Genomic DNA, 18954 nt, shown 5'->3' with positions numbered 1-18954 from the left:
ATGTTTGGCTTCGTGTGGAAAATCTTTCTTTGCCTTCTGGGAATGATTAACACAGATCTTCAAATGATTGCAGGTAATGCAGACATCTTTCTTATGTTCTTGGTTACAAATTTAACTATGACAGTGTATAGAATTAGAAATAGCTCTCTGATTTAATTGTAACAAAGGGGTCTAATACAGAGAAATCTTTGGTCACATCTGTGCTGTGATAGCAGTGTAAATATGGAATACTTAGACTGATTTCCAGGTGGTATAACTGCACATTTGTCTTGCATGTAGAAGTAGCTATAGGAGGCAATTTTTTCAACTTTGAGATGTTAAATGCTGGTGTTTTTTTTTTTTTAGTTTTCATTTTCCTTTATTATTTTTTTATTAAATATTAAAAAGTAAGGTTCTGTCTTCTGCATATGGGCACTGAACATGTATCAGTTTGGGTAAAGATTGGGGGTTTGTCTTAGAGACCTTTTTCGATGTTCTTTCTGCTCCTGCTATACCATCTGGTGATCTTCTGCAACAGAGCTGGTTTTTAATACACTATCAAAATAACCGTGCCTTTCATCTTTCAGTCATAAAACTCAAAGATCTATTGACTATGAAGTTGCAGAATGAACTCATAATCTATTGAATGACAAATGCCATGGAGTTATTACTATTTTTTCTCTAATAAATGATTGGTTGTGATTGTTTTTCAGGTATGTTTTCCAGGGAAAAAGTGAAAGAAGTTGAATTAAATTATTTCAGATCAGCTGACTTTAAAGGATGGAAAATTAGACTGTCAGACTAAATCTCAATATACATGTTCTTACCTCGGCTGTTTCCTTAAGCTTCCTCTGGAATGAAGTGGAACAGCTAACATAAGAGGGAATTGAAAATGAAAAACACCAAAAAACAAAACAAAAAAAACCAAACAAACAAACAAACAAAAAAAACCCCAAAAAACCACCACCTAAAACCCCCCAAAATAAATCTGATGAGCCCTTTTATTCCTCTTCCTCCCCTCCCCCTGCTCTAGTAGAGTAGAGACCTGTCTCAGTGATGGAAGGCTAACTGTCAATTCACGCAGCTTTCTTTTTACAAGGTATAAAAATCTGTTATGGAAAGAAAGTATGGAATAGGATTATTTCTCAAATATTTATTTTACTTCTGAAAAGCCCTGAAAGCTTCCAAATACATGTTTGTTCACAAATATAGTCCCGTTGATTTAAGCCTAATGGCAGATGGAAAGTTAAACATGAGGCATTAGAATTCAAAGGGCTAGAGCCTATGTTATGATCTGATGGGATATTGTAAAGAGCTTAAGGTTGTTTATAACATCAGAGACAGGTTCAGAGACAGGTTCTATTAACAGAAAAAAGCACAGCAATCTCCTTCAGAGACCACAGAAGAGGCATGAAGATAGTGATGATTGCATCATTATCTCATCTGAGAAATTTGTGTGGTTTTAATTTCACAGCAGAAGCTTATTCAGCTGCAGGAGGAGGACAGGCTAAAGATGTTTCACCAGCCCCTCAGCTCAGTGACTGGCAGTTGGCAAACCCTTCTCTGACTCCTGGGTTGAAAAAGCCTAATGGCATCCTGGATGCTGAGCAGTTCCACAGGCATTTGAAGTTACGAAGGAAGCGGTCCATTCTGTTTCCCAGTGGAGTTAAGATCTGCCCTGATGAATCTGTTGAGCAGGCTATTTACAACCATCTGAAGTACTTCAGGCTCAGAGGTAAGTACATCTCATGGGTAATTGATAAAGGACATTCACTTATTAAAAAATAGTTCAAGCTCTTAAACATAATAAATAGCAGGCCATAGGAAATACATTATTACTGGTGAAACTTATTTTCTGTGATAATCTTGCTTATGAGAGCTGTTCTGGGCTGAAACCCCACCACTCTCTGTCTACACCCATATATCATAAGAACTCTTGCTCCCAGAAACCGCATTGTTTACTAAAATAATTCTTTCTCAGAACAATTTGAATGCTAAGAAAAATAGGTGTTATGTACAGAGTAGCTAAATAATAGAATTTGTTTGGTTTATTTAGTGTTCTTAAAGTGCCAGCAGAATTCATTGAGGGGCCAGTCAGAAAAGTCAAGTCTGAGACATTGGCACTTCAGCCATGTGACTTTTGGCTATGGCTGGTTGTACAAAGTGTACATACAGTCTCTGTGTGTCAGGCTGTAGTATAACAGACAAGCAGCCTTTCTTTTAATATGTGGAAGTTGGTGTGGCAGAGCTTTCTCTGAAGAGCTGCAATATTCCCACTAACATATTCTTTCACTTGAAGAAATATTACAGTAACATGACGTATTTCAAGCCCTTCTGTCTGACTGCATTGGAATGGGGCATCACAGTCATGCAGCACTTTCTGCTCTTCATGTTGTAGCGTTCAAACAATTTGTCAGACATTTTAACATGTCTGTACAAAACTGGCAAAATGACAGAGCTGCTGTCAGAGAAGAAGGAAGGGTGTTCAGAGACTCATGTTTTTCTCTATAGAGAAACTGTTACTGGTGACAGTTTCTTTACTAGACAAATGAAAACCACTGACAACCAGGAGTTGCTTAGTGTTCGCATGAAAGTAAACATAAACAATGTATTTGGAGAACAAAGTGGAATTATATGGGGTTTTACAGCCTCATTCAAATATGAATTGTGCCCAGCTTGCAAGGGATGTTGACACTGATGATGATGCTGGTGGTTTGACAGGTTTTGCCAGTTTCTTATTTCCACCCAGGAGGACTCAACTGTTCTTTGTTCCAAATGGATCCATGCATACCATGGGCTTTAACTGCAGTCACCTCTCAGTTGTCTGTGGTAGGGGTACATTAGGGCAATACCAGCTAAGCAACAGTGTGAGTGATAATAAAGAAGAAAGAAATCTGTAAATTAGGTTGCAAAAGTATATTTAGGTCTTAATAATCCTAGGCTGAACCAAAAATCCACCTAGTCCATCTGTTTCCTTACTGGATTTAACAGCATTCACAATCCACAATGTTTTCTTGAGCAGAGAGTCCATGATTACCATTAGTGCTTTTAAGTTAAAACTTCTGAAAAAGACCTCTGAAAATAGTAGAGGTGACTAATTAGCAGCAAGTCACACAGGGTCTGGTTCAAGCAACTTGTCATCTTCATTCTGTTAGCAGCAATTGCTGCTCCAGAAGTGTTGGGTGGCATCTAATGATGTCCTGAGTAGGCATCTGAGGTCATGAGAGTGCATGTGCACTAGGTTTGTGTGGCAAAATTTTGGTAGCAGGGGGCTACAAGGGTGGCTGCCAGAAGCTTCCCTTATACCAACAGAGCCAAGGACAACTGGCTCTGCTGGTCAAGGCCAATCCCATCAGGAACAGTGGTACATCTCTGGGGTAAAATATTTGAGAAGGAAAAAGTTGCACATCAGCAATTGCAGTTGAAAAAGAGTGAAAATATGAGAGAGAAACAGCTTTGCAGACACCAAAGTGAGTGAAGGAGGAGGAGGTGCTGCAGGTGCCAGAGCAGGAGTTCCCCTGCAGCCTGTGGTGCAGACCATGGTGGTCAATGGAACTGCAGAGATCCACCTGCAGCCCGTGCAGGACCTCATGCCAGAGCAGGTGGATGCCCATAGGAGGCTGGGACCCCATGGGAAGCCCACACTGGAGCAGGCTTTTGGCAGGACCTGTGGCCCCATGGAGAGAGGAGCCTGCACTGGAGCAGGTTTGCTGGCAGGACTTGTGACCCCATGGGAATCTGTTCCTGAAGGACTTGCAGCCCATGGAAGGAACCCATGCTGGAGCAGCCTGTGAAGAACTGCAGACTGTGGAAAGGACTGATATTGAAGAAGTTAGCAAAGAACTGTTTCCCATGGGAGAGGCTTCACACTGGAGCAGAGGAAGAGTGTGACGAGTCCTCCCCCTGAAGGGGACGAAGTAGTGGCAGAGACTGTGATGATGAACTGACCACAGCTACTATGAGTGACTAGGAAAACAACTGACCCCAGAAGGGAATAAATATAAATGTACACAGAATCTATTGATTTTTCAATCTGAGTGTGTATTTTTAGATTTTTTTTTTATTCTGTATATATTGAAGTAAGAAAATACTTCAATATAAATATATACTTTCTCTGGAAAGGATGGTTCTAATACAGTCTCTTCTTTCCTTGGTTTTGCTGTACTGCCAGCAATACCATGCCACTACATTGGAAGGAAAGGCAGATTGTATTGTGATGCAAGAGCATGTTAGAAAATAAGAAAAGGTTTGCACATGCTGATTATCCAGATTGTTCTAGCTGTGTCTACCTTAGAAGGAGACAGGTGGAATGTAATTATCTGTCTGTAGCTCCTATAGCTTTATTTACTTTTGCTAGCTGGCAAAAGCCTCGCTAAGTATCAGAGACTGGCAGATGAACATTCCTGTCATGGGCTTTAAGGAACTGCTTCTGTCATATTGCTGTAGGCTTTACAGTGTACAGCTTTTTTTTTTCCTGACATCTGGATTTTTTGAGCCTTAAAAAGATACAAGATAAAGAATATGATAAATACATAATAAACCATTAAAAAAAATCAAAGTGCAACAAAATACAGGGATCTGGAGAAAAATTGGTATTTTCTAAAATAGCAGTATCACCCTTCAACATATGAAAGTCTAAGTAATGGTATGATTATTGGTGATCATTTTATTACTATGATATTCACAAGCATCAGCCTGGAACGGGGTGGGGGGGGGTTGTACTTGTTTTTCTACACCTGAAGTCTAGAAGACAAATTTCTAAAGTGCTTCTTTATTCCTACAATCAGAACAGAGTTTTGCAGTAGCAGATGATGCTATTATCACTCTTTTGAGATGAATCCTGGGTTATGATTGTCTCTGTACTTCCCTGTCTCTCTTGTAGCTGTGTACAGAGGTTGCTGCTGTTGGCTGACTTTGTATTTCGTTTTTTGGAATGTGGGGATGGAAATCAGTGATCGATGTTTACAGATTTGTACTGTAGGCCTATAGGCTGGGTCTCAGAGTGTTTTTGACTGATGTCCTTTTAAATGGTGTAACATTATGGTTGCTGATGGAAGAGTCATGTAAATGTAATAGTGATTCATTGCTAGACTGTTGTGACAAACACAAAGTGTGTCTGATGGCAGCTAGAGATTCTACAAAAAAAATGTTGTAGAAATCCCATAGTGGGATTTCAGACAGTGAGAGGGCTGTACATGTTAGTGTCTGATATGATGTTCTTTACTGCTGACAGGGAAATGGTAGCCTGAGCAATAGATAAAGTTTATTACAGGAAAAACAGCCACGCCCACTCAGACCAAGTCTTTTGTGACCAGTCACCTTATGTGCACAGTTCTGTGAATTTGTCCATTCTCTGTTGGGTAAGCTGTTGGTAGAGGATTGTAGTAGACTTAGAAGTTGAATTAGCATGTAAAACAAAAACAATATAAGGATTACAAGTTGGGTAAGCAGTACAAGCCATGCTACCTCATGCCTCTTAATTGGGCTGCTGGATTTTGTCACCATGGCTCAGGGTAATATGCTTCTTTGCCACCTTTGAGATGTAATTACTCTGGTGGCTAACTTTCTTAAATTCTCTTTACAATTTTTTCCTCTTGTGACCCTCTGTCTTAAACTATTCAGTGTATGTTGTAAGTACTTTTTTTTTTTTTTTGTGAGCACTGATCTTCTTTTCACATGAGTAGGTCAGATAGTCTCTCTGCCAGAACTGTTCTTGTCAGCCAGAGCTTCAGATAAAGTTGAACATCTAAGGATTAGCTTTTAAAGATACTGACCAAACAAAGAAATAGATGATACTGCAGTGAGCTGTAGCTGAAGAGATATTTTTGAACTTTGGACAGAATTCCTGTTTCTCAGGAATTAAATTCTATGCATGAATGTAATCCCTAGATTAGATATAGCACTATGCCTGTTCATTTCCCCCTTTCTTCAGTCCCTTCAAATCTGTTTACTGAAGTATTAGAAATAATGGTGTCATTTTCTGCACATGAACATAGTCAAGAGTAAAGTTTCAATTTGATACTGAAATCACAATGTTACAAATTATTCAGATCTTGCTAATAATGATGAAAGCAAAGAGCCAAAAGTCATGAAAATTACCTGGATAAAAAGCATACATTAAATAAATAATCTGTCTGAGTGAGCCCTTTTCCCTGTTTCTTCCACACCCCTGGCACATATTACATGTACCTCATACTCAGCAATACATTTCTGAAGTTTATTTGTAGAAGGTCTGTCTCCCTCTACATTTGAATTTTTAGATACCAGCATATGTTTCCAAGAAACTTTTTCAATGGAGGACACTTGTTAGTTTTTACTGAAATATTATTGGTGAGAATAATTTATGTGCTAGAGTTTAGTAATGAGTGTTCAAATCAAAAATCCTTCATGTGAATTAGCTAATTTGCATTCAATTATTTTCTCAATTTAAACCCCTTGTTTGTGTTATATATCATTTAAGGGTTGCTGTGTTACAGGCCATACACAGCAGCATTCCAGCAATAGATGAGTGATTTCTCTGCATGTGTGTATTAATTTGTTTAACAAATGCTAACAAAGCCTTTGCAGCAATGACCTCTTAGGAAGTGTCTGTCCCTGTGACAGTTGTCTTTATCAAGCCCCTCTGCAATTCATCTGTTCAGTTGTGCAGAAATTGTTAGAGAGGACGAGGAGTTGGCCTCACATTGCCTCAAAATAGAATATTCAGCCTGATTCAGTGCTCCTAGTTACCACAGATGATTCAACTCCTAAGAAGCACTAATGAGATTTGATTGGGATTAAGCTCCAGCACTGCCCACTTACACAAATGGCCCGAAAGCCACCCTACCCCCTCCAGGGTGCTCAGTGCTGTCATGTGGTGCTCCTTCTGTTAACCTCAGAAATCCCTGAGCACAGACTGAGTGTAATAGGCTAATTGTCTCTCATTTGAGAGATAAATGCATCCCCAGTGGTACAGCTTGAGCCACAAGGATGCTGTATCCTACCCAGGTGCATGAGGGGCAGCTGGACTGGAGAATTTCAAAGCAAGAGAAAGGTCATCTAATCACATCATAAATCTTAGCTCGAGGTTTTGAAAACAGTGATGATGCCTTTGGGAAAGGAAGCTTCAAATAATTTTGTTTTCACTAATTTCTGCAGATTATAGGACTGAAAAGAGCTTGTGTCTGCCTATGAGGAATTTTTTGAATTGAAACACAATTTTCTTAAGCTTTTCAGGATATTTGCTATTAGTTTTGAGTATTACTTGAGCATAGACACTACATTTGAAGTAGATAACCTCCCAAGGGCTGGGCTTTTCTGCTTTTGAAGCAGATATGCTGATAGACAGTTCCCATTGGAATTTTCTTATGACATGTCTGGCTTTCTGAAGCAACCTTGGAAACCCGATATGGCCTTTAAAGGTTAAGACATTGCTTACTTCAAGTACCTGTGACAATTGGCTTAGTAAAGCTTGAATAAGGGCATGGACCAAATGTGCCCATCTTTTAATTTTTTCCTATCCCCTTTCATGAAGATGATGATGAAGATGATTCTCAGTGATAAGTTAAGTGACTTCTAACTTGTGAGGCTTTCGGGATGGAGTACCTGGAAAATGTAGTATATGCATGCAAAATATACTTTGGAGACAAACTGCAGCCAAGCTGTGTTATTTGCATTCTTGGTTTGAATTCTGGTTTATTGTGCCAATCAGTTACATGTCTTCAGCATAACTATTCCTTTTCCTGTAGTCAGCTGGACCTGATCATAGCACTTGTAGCAGGGAGCTTCTCTTCTCATAAGTCTTCATTCTTTTTTTAACATTTGAATTCTTTGGAGGAAAATTGCAAGGTAGCTGCGAGGTCAACTAACTTAAGAATACAAGTTATTTATTACTGCAGCCATGGAATGAAGGAAACAATTTTCCAGGGGAGCTTACCTTCCCATTCACATGTAGCTTCAAGACTCTTCGCTCACTGCCTTAAAAGATTGATCTCGATTTTATGATGCTTTTAATCAGTATTGCTTGCTGGGGATTAGAGGCCTCACCACAAATCCTGTCTCCTCCAGGGTCTGGTGTGGTTAATGCTGTCCCATATATCTGTGCCTCTGTAGCAGGCTAGTGAAAGTTTGGTGTGAGATCCAGGCATGAAGAGCAGCTCTTCGCACTTGGCCCGAGGGCTGAGCTGCTCTTCAGGTGGCAGTGGCAGTGCTGCTAGGTCTGCTCAGCAGTTCTTCCTCATGCTGGCAGGACTGTCTGCTTTGCTGTTTTTAAAGAGTTTTGTATCTAGTCTTCGAAAACTAAATCCTGGAAAGATCATTATGCAAAACCTGCCTTGCAGCTTTAATCATAACTGAATAATTGGGCTCATGACAATTTATTATAAGCTCTCATGCAGCAGTTCCCCCCCCCCCCCCCCATTCTCTATCTCCTTTAAATGTTTTAGATTTAAAATTCAGAGTAGCATTTCTACTTGAAAAGCTCAGTGGTCAACCTTTGGTTCCCTTGACTCTCATTTTGTTTCATTTTCTGTTTAGGTGTGAAGGAGTTGCTATTTTAAATCTTAGTCAAAAGTTGTTTCATTTATTGTCAGCATATCTAGGTAATGTATTTGACACAGACACTGCAAGTTTCTGGAAGGACAGAAAAGAAAGTGAATTATTTGAAACAGTAAGTTATAGTTATTACCTGAAGCTTCCAGTCAAGTCCTGTTTAACTTTGGTTTTGTGCCTCCAACTTTTGTCTACAGTCTCAGAATGCTTAAAATCTGGTTAATGAAAAACGTGTTTTTCTTTATGGGAGTTCTCCAGAATTTGAGAAACTTTGAAAAACCTCTCTCACCTACAGATAGCTGAAAACCCATCACAGGGTGGGCTACACCTTCAAGTTAAAAGAAGGTCAATCTTTTTAGCCAACTTAAATGCACTGTGAGGCTGGTGTCTTTTCAGTTCCCTGGGTGGCCATGTCAAGTCCAGATGAGAACTGTCTCCCTTTTTGATGTTCCTGAAGGAGAGGTGGAAGATAGAATTGTGCTTGTCTCTTTCTTTTCATGTGTGTGATTTGAACCATGCGGAATAAATTGTGTTGTTTTCTCTCTCTGTGTGAAATGGCAACTCTTCTAACTGTAAAGCAATGAAAATATTTATGAGAAAGAAAGAGAACAATTTTGTTTCAGTCTTTCTTAGCCAATCCATTAATTTACTCTTGAGCACCTTATGGGTAAACACATCTGAAGATGGTTCTTGTGTTGAGCTCTTAACAGCCTGGATTTGTTATCCTGCAAAGCAATCCCCTGCTTTACAAACTGGCCAGTTGGAATAAACAAGACAGTGACAAGATGGACTGTGTGTCAACAAGGTGGTGCAGAGTGATTGTGCTAGTGAGCAGCTCACCAAGGTGTGGTTTCCTGGACAAGGCTAATAGAAGTGTTTAAATGGCAGTTGTGGTATATGTTTGCTTGGAGTTTTTAATCCCTCCCTGTGTGTCAGAACTAACACGCTGACTGTGTGGATGGAAGAGAATATAGAAGGAATTTGCACTACGTTGTCCAACTTGTTGCTCACCTCAGTGGAAACAGCTAGACAGGAGAGGCTGGAGAGGACAAGTTACGACTCCTTACCCACATCTCCTTTTGCAGAATACATGGCCGCATTGACAGCTTAGGTCTAATTAATGGGCTTGGAGCCCACAGATGGCCCAAAGCCTTTGCTACTGGAATTCAGTGGGGTGTCTAATTCCAAATGAAAGGACACACAGAAAATCCTTAATCTATTGGGAGCCGATTGGAACAACTGTTTATACGGGAGCAGCTTGTATTCAGTCAAGAAACTGTCTCATCACATTTATTTTAAACTAGTTTAAGAGCATTAAGGAAAATTATCTTCAATTACTTGCAACTGGAAAGCCAGTCCTTTGCCTGTTGGTATTTGAAAACTCTAGGATTAGACAGTGTCCCTGCAATGTATTTGCAGGCTATTGCTATGGCTTCAGTTGTTACTGAGAGTCTGCTGAGGACTTACCCCAGCCACAGCGAGTAATCTCATTGTAGGATTGGTGCTCCACAATGTGGCACGTGGAGTGAAAGGTATGTAGGATACAAGTACCATCAAAAGAAATGTGAGCAAGTGATATTCCTTAGTGTAGGCTTCTGGATTTGAAACTAGACTTCAGTCTTTTCCTGGATGCCTAGCTCTTACAAGTGGGATGGTAGAGAGAATATTATGGACGTTATTTTGCTTCAGGAAGCTTGTTACAACTCTAGCAGGAACCAGGAATCCCAGAGCAGGATTATGGCTTCATTGCCCGAGGTTTGTGCAGAGGTCAGATGGAAATGTCTCTGCTTCAAAGGGTTTGCAAGTGAAACTCGAGGGGGCAACATGAGATGGTACATGGATGTTTGTCAATTTGGCTATTTGTTTCTGATTAATAGAGATGCATACACTGATTGGAAACATGGACAATACTTTCCAAACTAGTGTGTTTTACAGATAAAGTTAACTGCCTAGATGCTAAAGGGGTGCTAGAATAGTAATATACTACTGACAGTTAATAATGCAGAGTTTGGGGACTTTATTGTTCTCTGGTCCTGCATACCATATGAGCAACAATGCTAATCTCCATGTCATAAACCTGGGAGTGTGCCATGGAAATAAGAAATGTCTTTGTGTCTGTAGTGTTCCACAACAAAGAAATGGTCTCAGCTGCTCTTATAAACTGAAATTGAGGGTGAAGAAAAGAACTTTTTCTGCATGGTGCCATCCAGTGCGCCAGAGTCAGCTCAGCTTTAAGGGTGGCGTTGCATAGGAAACAGTTCCTTAAGGTTGCTGTTTGTAAGGCCTTTGCGTTTAAGAAAAATGTCCATCTTTTGGTTGAATAAAAATGTTTCCATATGTGATCTATGTGTTAAGTTTTACATAGGTACATTTCAACAACTTTGGAATTTGGAAAACAAAGCATAGGGAACAAATAACAGCAAGGTACTGGGTTTGGCAGCCCAGAGCTAATTTTAAAGCTGATTGAAGAAAATGGATTTCTGGAGATATTTAGTCTCCTGTAAGGGTTTGCTTGTAGTGTCAAGACTGTCCCAGAATGCAAAGCATTTCTCCGCTAAAATGTCTAATAAGTGAAATCAGATTAAGGCCAAAAAGCAGGTTTGTCTGCCACTCCTCCAGGATGGCATTTGGTACAAATGATTTTGAGAGTTCACCTTTTAATGTTGCTCTTTTCCAGGATATAATGAAAATCCTATAAATCTTTCTCTCTTTGAGTTATCCTGGGTCACAGAGTTGTTCTTGCTTGAGCATCATGTGACCAACTGCTCTGACTGGCAAAAAGAGCATATGCAAGGTTGGGAGATTAAAGTAGGCAGTGTAGTATATGCCTTAATTCTCAGGCTGACTGTTCAGAACTGTCCAGTTCTTTCTCAGTGAACATGTACAGCACAGTTAGAGCTTGACTTATTTAGTAGCATATGTTGCATCCCGGAGTTTGGGTTTAGATGAGGGTTTTTAATTTATGTTAAAATAAGTCAAGTTCTGTAATCCCGCGTTTCCCCCGCGTTGTTCCCCCCCGCGGTTTCTGCCCCCATGTTGCCTGTTGCCGGACCTTACCCCTGTGCCGCTCCTGTAACCACCCTGCCGTCCGGCCCCGGGAAGCCCCGTGCTGGCCGCCCCGAGCCACACGGTCCTGCTCAGCCCGCTCTGGCTCGGTGCCCGCCCCTGCGGGGTTCTGTGGTTGGTCGCTGTTGCTGGCGTCACCGCCACGGCAGCCGCCCCTATTGGGCGGCAGGCTGTGGATCCTCTCGCCCCGCCCCTCCATAAAGCCCTATCCCGCCGGCAGTCAGACGCCATTTTCTCCCATGTGAGTGCCGGGAGCGGTCGCGTCTTTCCATCGAACCGCGCCACGTGACCAATAAACCGTTCCTGCCAAGCACGGAGTAAATGGACAAATTCCTTCCTCTTTGCCGGGTCCCTAGCGCACGGCAACAGAGGCTGGCCAGCCCACGCGCCCGAGACACGGAGCCGTGTCCGGGAACCCGCGGCAGCAAACCCCGGCAGCACGTGGAAGCTACGCCACAGCCGGGCTCCCAAGAGCCGCGTGCAGCCAGGGAGAGGAAAAACCCATGCCGCAAGCATATTCTTTTTTCATCATCCTGCCTTGTTTTTTGAATTATGAATGCAGTTGCAATTCCTGAAATGTAATTTAAATTCTGTGTAAAGATGAATCTGAAGGAATTGTTGCTGAGTGAGCTTACTAGACTTTGATCAGTGCCACATCTTTCTTACAACTTAACCTCCACCTCTACTTCCTATGAGGACATTTGCCATAGTATTTTGGTATTCTAGGTTTTCTAAAAATTCAATTCATTGATCAAATGGCAGTTTCACTCAGTGGAAATACTGTTGTTCAGGGAAAGAGGTAATATAAGTGCGGATGAGCCACCATATCTTCATTTCAGTTACTTCAATGCTTTCCTTAATTTAATGTAGATGTTAGGTTGCTGTTTTCTATATGTTAATGTCCTGACAAGCTTACAATGTTGGGACAATAATAGCCTGGCTGCTTGTGCCACAGAAGCACTTCTGTTGTATTAACACCAGACCTTTCTTGTGCCTTCAGTGTGCCAGGAAACAGTCTGGGAGGTCTTCAAGACATTCTGGGACAGACTGCCAGAGCGGGAAGAATATAACACCTGGATGAGCCTGTGTGAGGAAGGCATGATGAGCATCTTTGAAATGGGCACCAACTTCAGTCAGTCTGAGGAGCACCGGAGCCTGATCGTGAAGGTGGGTGCAGCAGCTGCTAGGAGAGTTCTCATGGGCAAGGGCATCGTGTCCCACTGCAACATGCACCTTTGGCATATGGCATTTGGCAGTGATGGACAGAGCCCTCAAGACAGGCAGGTGTGGGTGTACCAGCTCTGGGATCTGTAGTTCTGAGATCAGTTCCAAAATAAAGTTGTGGGTGATCCAATGCAGAGAAAAGCAACAATGATGTGTTCCTGACAAGTAGATGGTGTTCAGACCCACCTCATGAGCCAGGCTGTGGTGCCTTTTCCCCTGGGGTGTGTAGCAGCCTCCGTGCTCTAAGCTGCACATTGAAGTGCCTTCAGCACAAATGGCACTTGGGAGCAGGAAGTTCCAAGCAGTAGTTTTGGTGCTACCAAACCCTATGGCATAATTGCCTTTTGGTTGTTCTACAGGTCTGTGATGTCTGTGCATTGCTGCCTGACTGAAATGAGTGTAGTTATAAATATAAAAACTTTGGTGTCCTATGAAGGCAATAAATAACATTAGGTTACTCGCCATGGAAAGCTGCAGGTTAAAATCAGTGTACGAGTGTAAAACACGTCAATAAAAAATGCTGAATATCTTTGTGTATTTTCTGTTGATTCAAATTTATTTTAGCTTAGAGAAAATAAAAGAAATATCAAATCAAACTAAAAAACCCTGTCTCAAATGAAATACAAAGATGTAATTTCAGGAGTTGGTGAATTTTAAAATAAAGTGCCTAAGTTTGTATTCATCTAAGATACAGTAGATATCTTAATTTCTCTGGATAAAAGGCTTCTTAAAATGTGTGGTGGCTTATGGATCTTCTTTAAGATTACTTTTGCAGGCTAATGGAGTAGTACTTTTATGAAGCTTGTAAGTCTTAAATGTCTAACCCCATAGAAACAGTAATGTTCAGTCAGTGTGGATGTGCTGATTTCTTCCCCTCCTGCTTTTTTGCTGGACTTCTGTGCGACGAATGTGCACTAAGGAATGTGAATATGGAAACTGATGTGGATAATGGAGAGAAGGGTTTTTTTTACCATGAGCCTGCATGGTAGTCTTCCCAGGTGATGCGAGCCAAAGTTTGCTTCTGTGAAGTCTGATGATGCTGTTGCCCTTGGAAGTCTTTGCAAAAAGATAGAGAGAAATAAAATTAATGTGATATTTTTTCATGCACACAGTGCATGTAACTGTTTTGTGTTCAATTTTTGCAGTGAGATGATCTAAAGTGGGAGTTTATTAAAACAAACCAAGAATACTCTTGGAAACAGGATGATGTATCTAACTTCCCACTGCTGCTCTCCCTTTTTGGGTATGGCTCTGCAGGCTTTCAGTGGAGTCAGATAAAGTGCTCTGGGTTTGATCTTTTCAGAAGGTTTCCTTTCTCCTGTAGATGGATATATTCCCTTCAGCAATGCCATAATCTGGAAAAGTCTCTTCATTCTTCTATTTTCTTTCAGCACAAGTGGTAAAAGGTGATGGTTCATGAAATAAACAGGGCTAATGCTTTTATTAATGTTCAGCTCTTTATTAAAAAGATCAGCTGGGCAGGGGGCTCGACATGGAGCTCGCCCCCACGGTTGTAGCTTTCCCAGGTGGCCAAAAGGAAGGAGGCATGCAGAGTCTGTCACTGAAGTCCAGAGCAGCAGCTGTCCCTTCTTCTTTCCTTGTGGCACACCGGTGGTCAGAGGGTGAGGAGGCGTGGCGTGCAGAGTCTGTTGCTGAAGTCCAGAACAACAGTTGTCCCCACTCCTTCCATGGTGGCAGCACCAGGGCTCTCTCTCTGTATCCCTGCTTCTCAAAGCCTAATCTAGTCTATTCTTTCTTAGGTGATGGTGATGGGTAAAAGTCAATCAGGGGATGTGCTTCCCTCTTCCTCAGCTAGGGCATTTGTCTAGACTCCTCTACTGTGTTCAGTTTTTGATTTATAGTCCTTTTTATCTCCTAAAAATACTCCCATGATCCTAAGGGGTTTTTATTTGCATATTAGTCCCAGAATGGCAGCGTGGAGAGGTGGGATGCCAGTTATCTCCAGGTAGTTTAGAGAAAACAAACAGAGCAATTAGCTAATTAGCATTTCAATATCGGTACTTAGCTAGAGTTAGTAGTGTTTTTTTTTTAGTGTTGCCATGGGAACTAAGAAGGCCCTGCCCACATCTCTGGGGAACACGTGGAAACTGTTCATTATAGTTCATGAGCTGATTTGATGGTGGACTAGTCTGTGACAAGAGGGACCAAATGCTGTCACCTCTGTGCTCCCCCAAATGTCACAAATCAGTCAGTTGTCTTTTTTTGAATAAGAAGCTGAACTCAATTTGACTTTGAACCAAAGACTGAAGGCAAGAGCACCCTATCCCCCAATCAGTCACTGTCAAAAGATCCAATGGTATTTTAAAATGCATGGGTCAGAGAGTGGATTTAATTGCTCTAGTACTGACTTACCTTTCTCATATGTGCTTGTGCACAAAATTCTTGTCAGAGTGTAAAACCTTTTTAAAGCAGCCGTGAGAATGTTAAGTTCAAACAGATGCAGTGGATACATCTCTGCTTTTAAGAACATCCTTCTTCCTGGTAGCTGCTTGCCCCAGTCTAATGTGGTGGTAAGAGCTGGGGTTCAGCCTGTGGGACCAAACACACTTTCTAAAGCCCTGTGTCCAACTCCCGTGTTCTTTCCACTCTCACCAGCTAAGAAGTCCAAGTTCTATGGTCAAGCCTTCCCATTACTAGTGGGATTTTGCTTCCCTCTCATTATTACAGAATGCTCATTCATTTGGTCATGATTAGCTGTTGTTATTTTTTTTCCCCATTCTTTAAGTTTGATCTCTAAAGCAAGGAGCCGATCACCAAAGGGCTGCTGTAGTTTCACTGCATGCACAGGACTCTGTAGTGCGTAGGTGTGGTACCTGTGAATGGGCCACACTGTTGCTTAAAAGGAAGATTCACTTCTGAAGTGTTTTTTTTTTGTTTGACCATTACACTCCTCATTAAATACCACTTGTTTCTAATCTTCCTCTGCTCTCCAATGTCTGCAAATCATCTGTGGTTAATTTCAAGAGGTTAGTTGAGAGTTTGTAGATTCTGGAAACCATGTTGGCAGATTCTGGCAGTATTATTTTAAAGTGTACTTTTGTATTACTTTTTGGTAGATTACAACATGAAATTTAATTTTTAGAAATACTGCATGTCCTGAATTCCACCCCCCAACCCCCGCAAAAGAAGTTCTGTGTATCTGAAAATTAGGCAAATTAAATCTGTGGGTTTGCTTTTAATAAACAGTAATTCAGCAAATTCATGCTTTCATGATGCTTTTCTTATAGTGTGGAGGGTCTGTTACAAGCAGTGTAATTAAATGCCATCTTATTAGCCTTCCTCCTTGGTTTTCTTTCTTACCCTTTCCTCTAATCCCCAGTAATCACTGTCACACTCCCACAGATGCTGCAATGTCTGCTCCATTCTAACTTAGTTCATATTGAGAAAAATCCTTTTTTCTTACTTTTAACATACTTTTTTACTGGATATCAGTTGAAGCTTAGACAAGCTTGTCTCAGCTTTCATCCTTCTTTTTTTGTCTTGGAGATGTGAGGTCTACCTTTGGGGGTTTCCATATAATATCTTATATACATGCATGTTCTGTATGCACCAGTACAGAATATACCCTTGAGTTTCTTTAAGCAGATCACCTGCCAGATTTTCAGAATGAGCAGGTGGACATATTAATGCCAAGCATAAAAAATATTTAAAATATTTTTTCCCCTTGAATTTTCATATTAATTTTTGTTGTCATGTTAACTGACAGTACTTTACATAAGAAGAACACTATCCTAACTAATTTCTTTGGATGTTAAGTAGATTTACAAATTGTGAGATTGTCAACCCATCTTTTTTTTCAACTCCTGACAGAAATGCAAATGGAGAGGTAATTCCAATCTATAGGGTGAATTTTTTTCCAGTATAAGTCTTCATGTAAACATTCCTTCCTATAAATTAACTTGGCTTGTGTTCCTTACTGTGTAGCTGTATTTTCAGTGGGGAGTAAAACCCTGTTACATAGAATGTAACATTCATCCTCTGTAACATCCTCATTCATCCCATTCTATGCTTTGAGACATGTATTTTTGGAATTCCAGTATTGCCAAATTCGCCCTGACGCTCCCCTGTGATTGTGGCCATGTCCCAACTTGTGCTAGACATTTTCTGGAAAATCCAAGTGAGGAGATACTGATTTCCCAAGAACCATGGATGACTTGCTATGGGGTTGAGACACTGCTGCCAAAGCAACACAACCTGTGCTGTTCACAGGAGAATTTACAGCTGGCATACAGGACGCCTTCCTGAGTCCATAGCAAAAAACAGCTTAAAGCCTGATCCTGCAGGGCCTTCAGTGTAAAGTTTTGTCTGCATCCTGTATTTCCAATGCGGGCATGTAATACACGTTATAATTTCAATTTCCCCGGATTTCAATCAAATTTCAGAAAATAAAGTTTTAAGGAGTTGCTGTTCCTTACAGATCTGATGACAATCTACAATGACAAGAGATGTTGAGAAAAGCTGCTATGAGAAATGAAGCCTTAAAGGAACCCATGCAACTTAATCTGTTGAGCAGATACTCAACCATACCTGCTGAGGACTCCTGTACAACCCCATATCTTTAATAAAGTATATCTGACAGTGTTGGGCAGTTGTTGCTCTATGCAACAGGGGCACAGTACCTGTTGTTGGGACAGCAGGAACTAGGTTATGAATCCTTTCCAAAGGAAGCAGGTCTGTGAGATTTTTTTGGTTGCTGGTGAGAGGAGAATCTGTGCTCTGCCCACTCTGGTGGGTCTGAGAGCCAAGAGTTAAGCTGAGATTTAGTGAGGAAATGAGTTAGTGGTAGAGCTTTCCCTGAGATTCAAAAGGCAGACAATTTCCCCAGGAATCCCCCAAACTGTGATGGGAGGTGCTAATCTACTGAAAGGCAGCTTGAAAAGTTCCCAGGACAAGATACAAACTCTTCAAGGTGTTGACTCAGCAGTACTTTTGTGTAGTATTTACTTTCCAGCCCATGAGCAGCTCTATCTGCTTCACTGTGTTTGCAGCATAAACTGCTCAGTGACAGATTAGGATGAGAGGGCAGAAGGCAACCCTGCCTGAGGATGCCTGAATGGGTGGCATAACAAAACACCTCCTTAGCATGATGAAATGGGTATTTAGCAATGTAAAATGAGTGATTTTGCCTGAATTCTGAGAGCCGTATTCGAAGGTGGGATGTGGTATCCCAATTATATTAATTATTTGTAACCATTTACTCCCAGTGCTGTTGTTTGAACACATCACAGGGGCAGATTATTTTTTATTCCTCAGGTTCCTGTGGAAAATTTCTTCTGCTGTCTCTCTTCTTCCCCTGTTCTGTGACCTTCCTTGCTTACCATTGTCTTTCTCTGTTTAATTAAATGTCCTTACCACTCTTTCCAGTTCTTTACATTGTTTTCTTTGCATAGAACACTTCCTTTAGTTTCTTCTAAATCTGGAAAAAAGCAGATCATATCTGCTCTTTCACATCCCCCATCTCCTTCTATGCATGAAAAAAAAAATTTCAGTTGCCCTCCTTTCAGCCATAGTGTCAGATTTTCTTCAGCCCTTTTCTTATCCATGCACTTACTGTTCTCTTATTAACTTTCATTCTTTGCATTACAAGTTTTAGCCTCCTCTGGTTTAAAAAGAAAACCCCTCCACTCTTGCACTATATATGTCTGTAGCCTTCATTTCAAGATGCACATAGTTGAAATAATACCTGTTTCCACTAAGCTGCTCCTGCAATTTCTCCTCTAACTCACTGTAAACAGTATTTTTACCTGACTTGTCAGGAATGTGCCTCAAAGCACTGCTCCTGTTCTGGCCTTTCTCTATAGCTTCAGTTCTGGGCATTGTCCTCCCTTTCCTTGAATAATCCCCAGTGCTGTGGCCTTGCCTTCATGACAGTGTGGCTCTGCCATGCACCATGGTGGGAAATCAGGACTGGCAGATAAAGAACCATTTCTTGGTGTGATTTTCCTGTTGTAAATGAGGTGTATAGGTGGGTTAAATCAAATATACTTCATACAGTACTACACAGATGGGATTAACGAATATGGGATTATGTTGCATGCCGCAGGAGTATTTTAGATCTCCTTGACATTTCCTTTGCCTTTTTCTCCTGCCTGGGATTACCCTCAGGATATTTTGCCTTCTGTGCATAACAATAGT

The 18954-nt window shown here is 41.0% G+C and overlaps 1 protein-coding gene across 1 annotated transcript in view; it reads left to right on the top strand.

Annotated features, from left to right (window-relative positions):
- The window catches only part of IMPG2 (interphotoreceptor matrix proteoglycan 2), a 53101-nt gene continuing 34147 nt past the window's right edge, over window positions 1–18954 (top strand). The window contains exons 1-3 of the mRNA XM_053935986.1: window positions 1–73; window positions 1454–1714; window positions 12575–12741. Of these exons, the coding sequence (XP_053791961.1) occupies window positions 1–73; window positions 1454–1714; window positions 12575–12741 (501 nt within the window). The remainder of the gene's footprint in view (window positions 74–1453; window positions 1715–12574; window positions 12742–18954) is intronic.

The sequence above is a fragment of the Vidua chalybeata genome, chromosome 2, assembly GCF_026979565.1.
Source record: "Vidua chalybeata isolate OUT-0048 chromosome 2, bVidCha1 merged haplotype, whole genome shotgun sequence".
Taxonomy (NCBI): domain Eukaryota; kingdom Metazoa; phylum Chordata; class Aves; order Passeriformes; family Viduidae; genus Vidua; species Vidua chalybeata.
The sequence above is the reverse complement of the archived record's forward strand: the minus strand, read 5'-3'. Positions and strand labels throughout refer to the sequence as shown.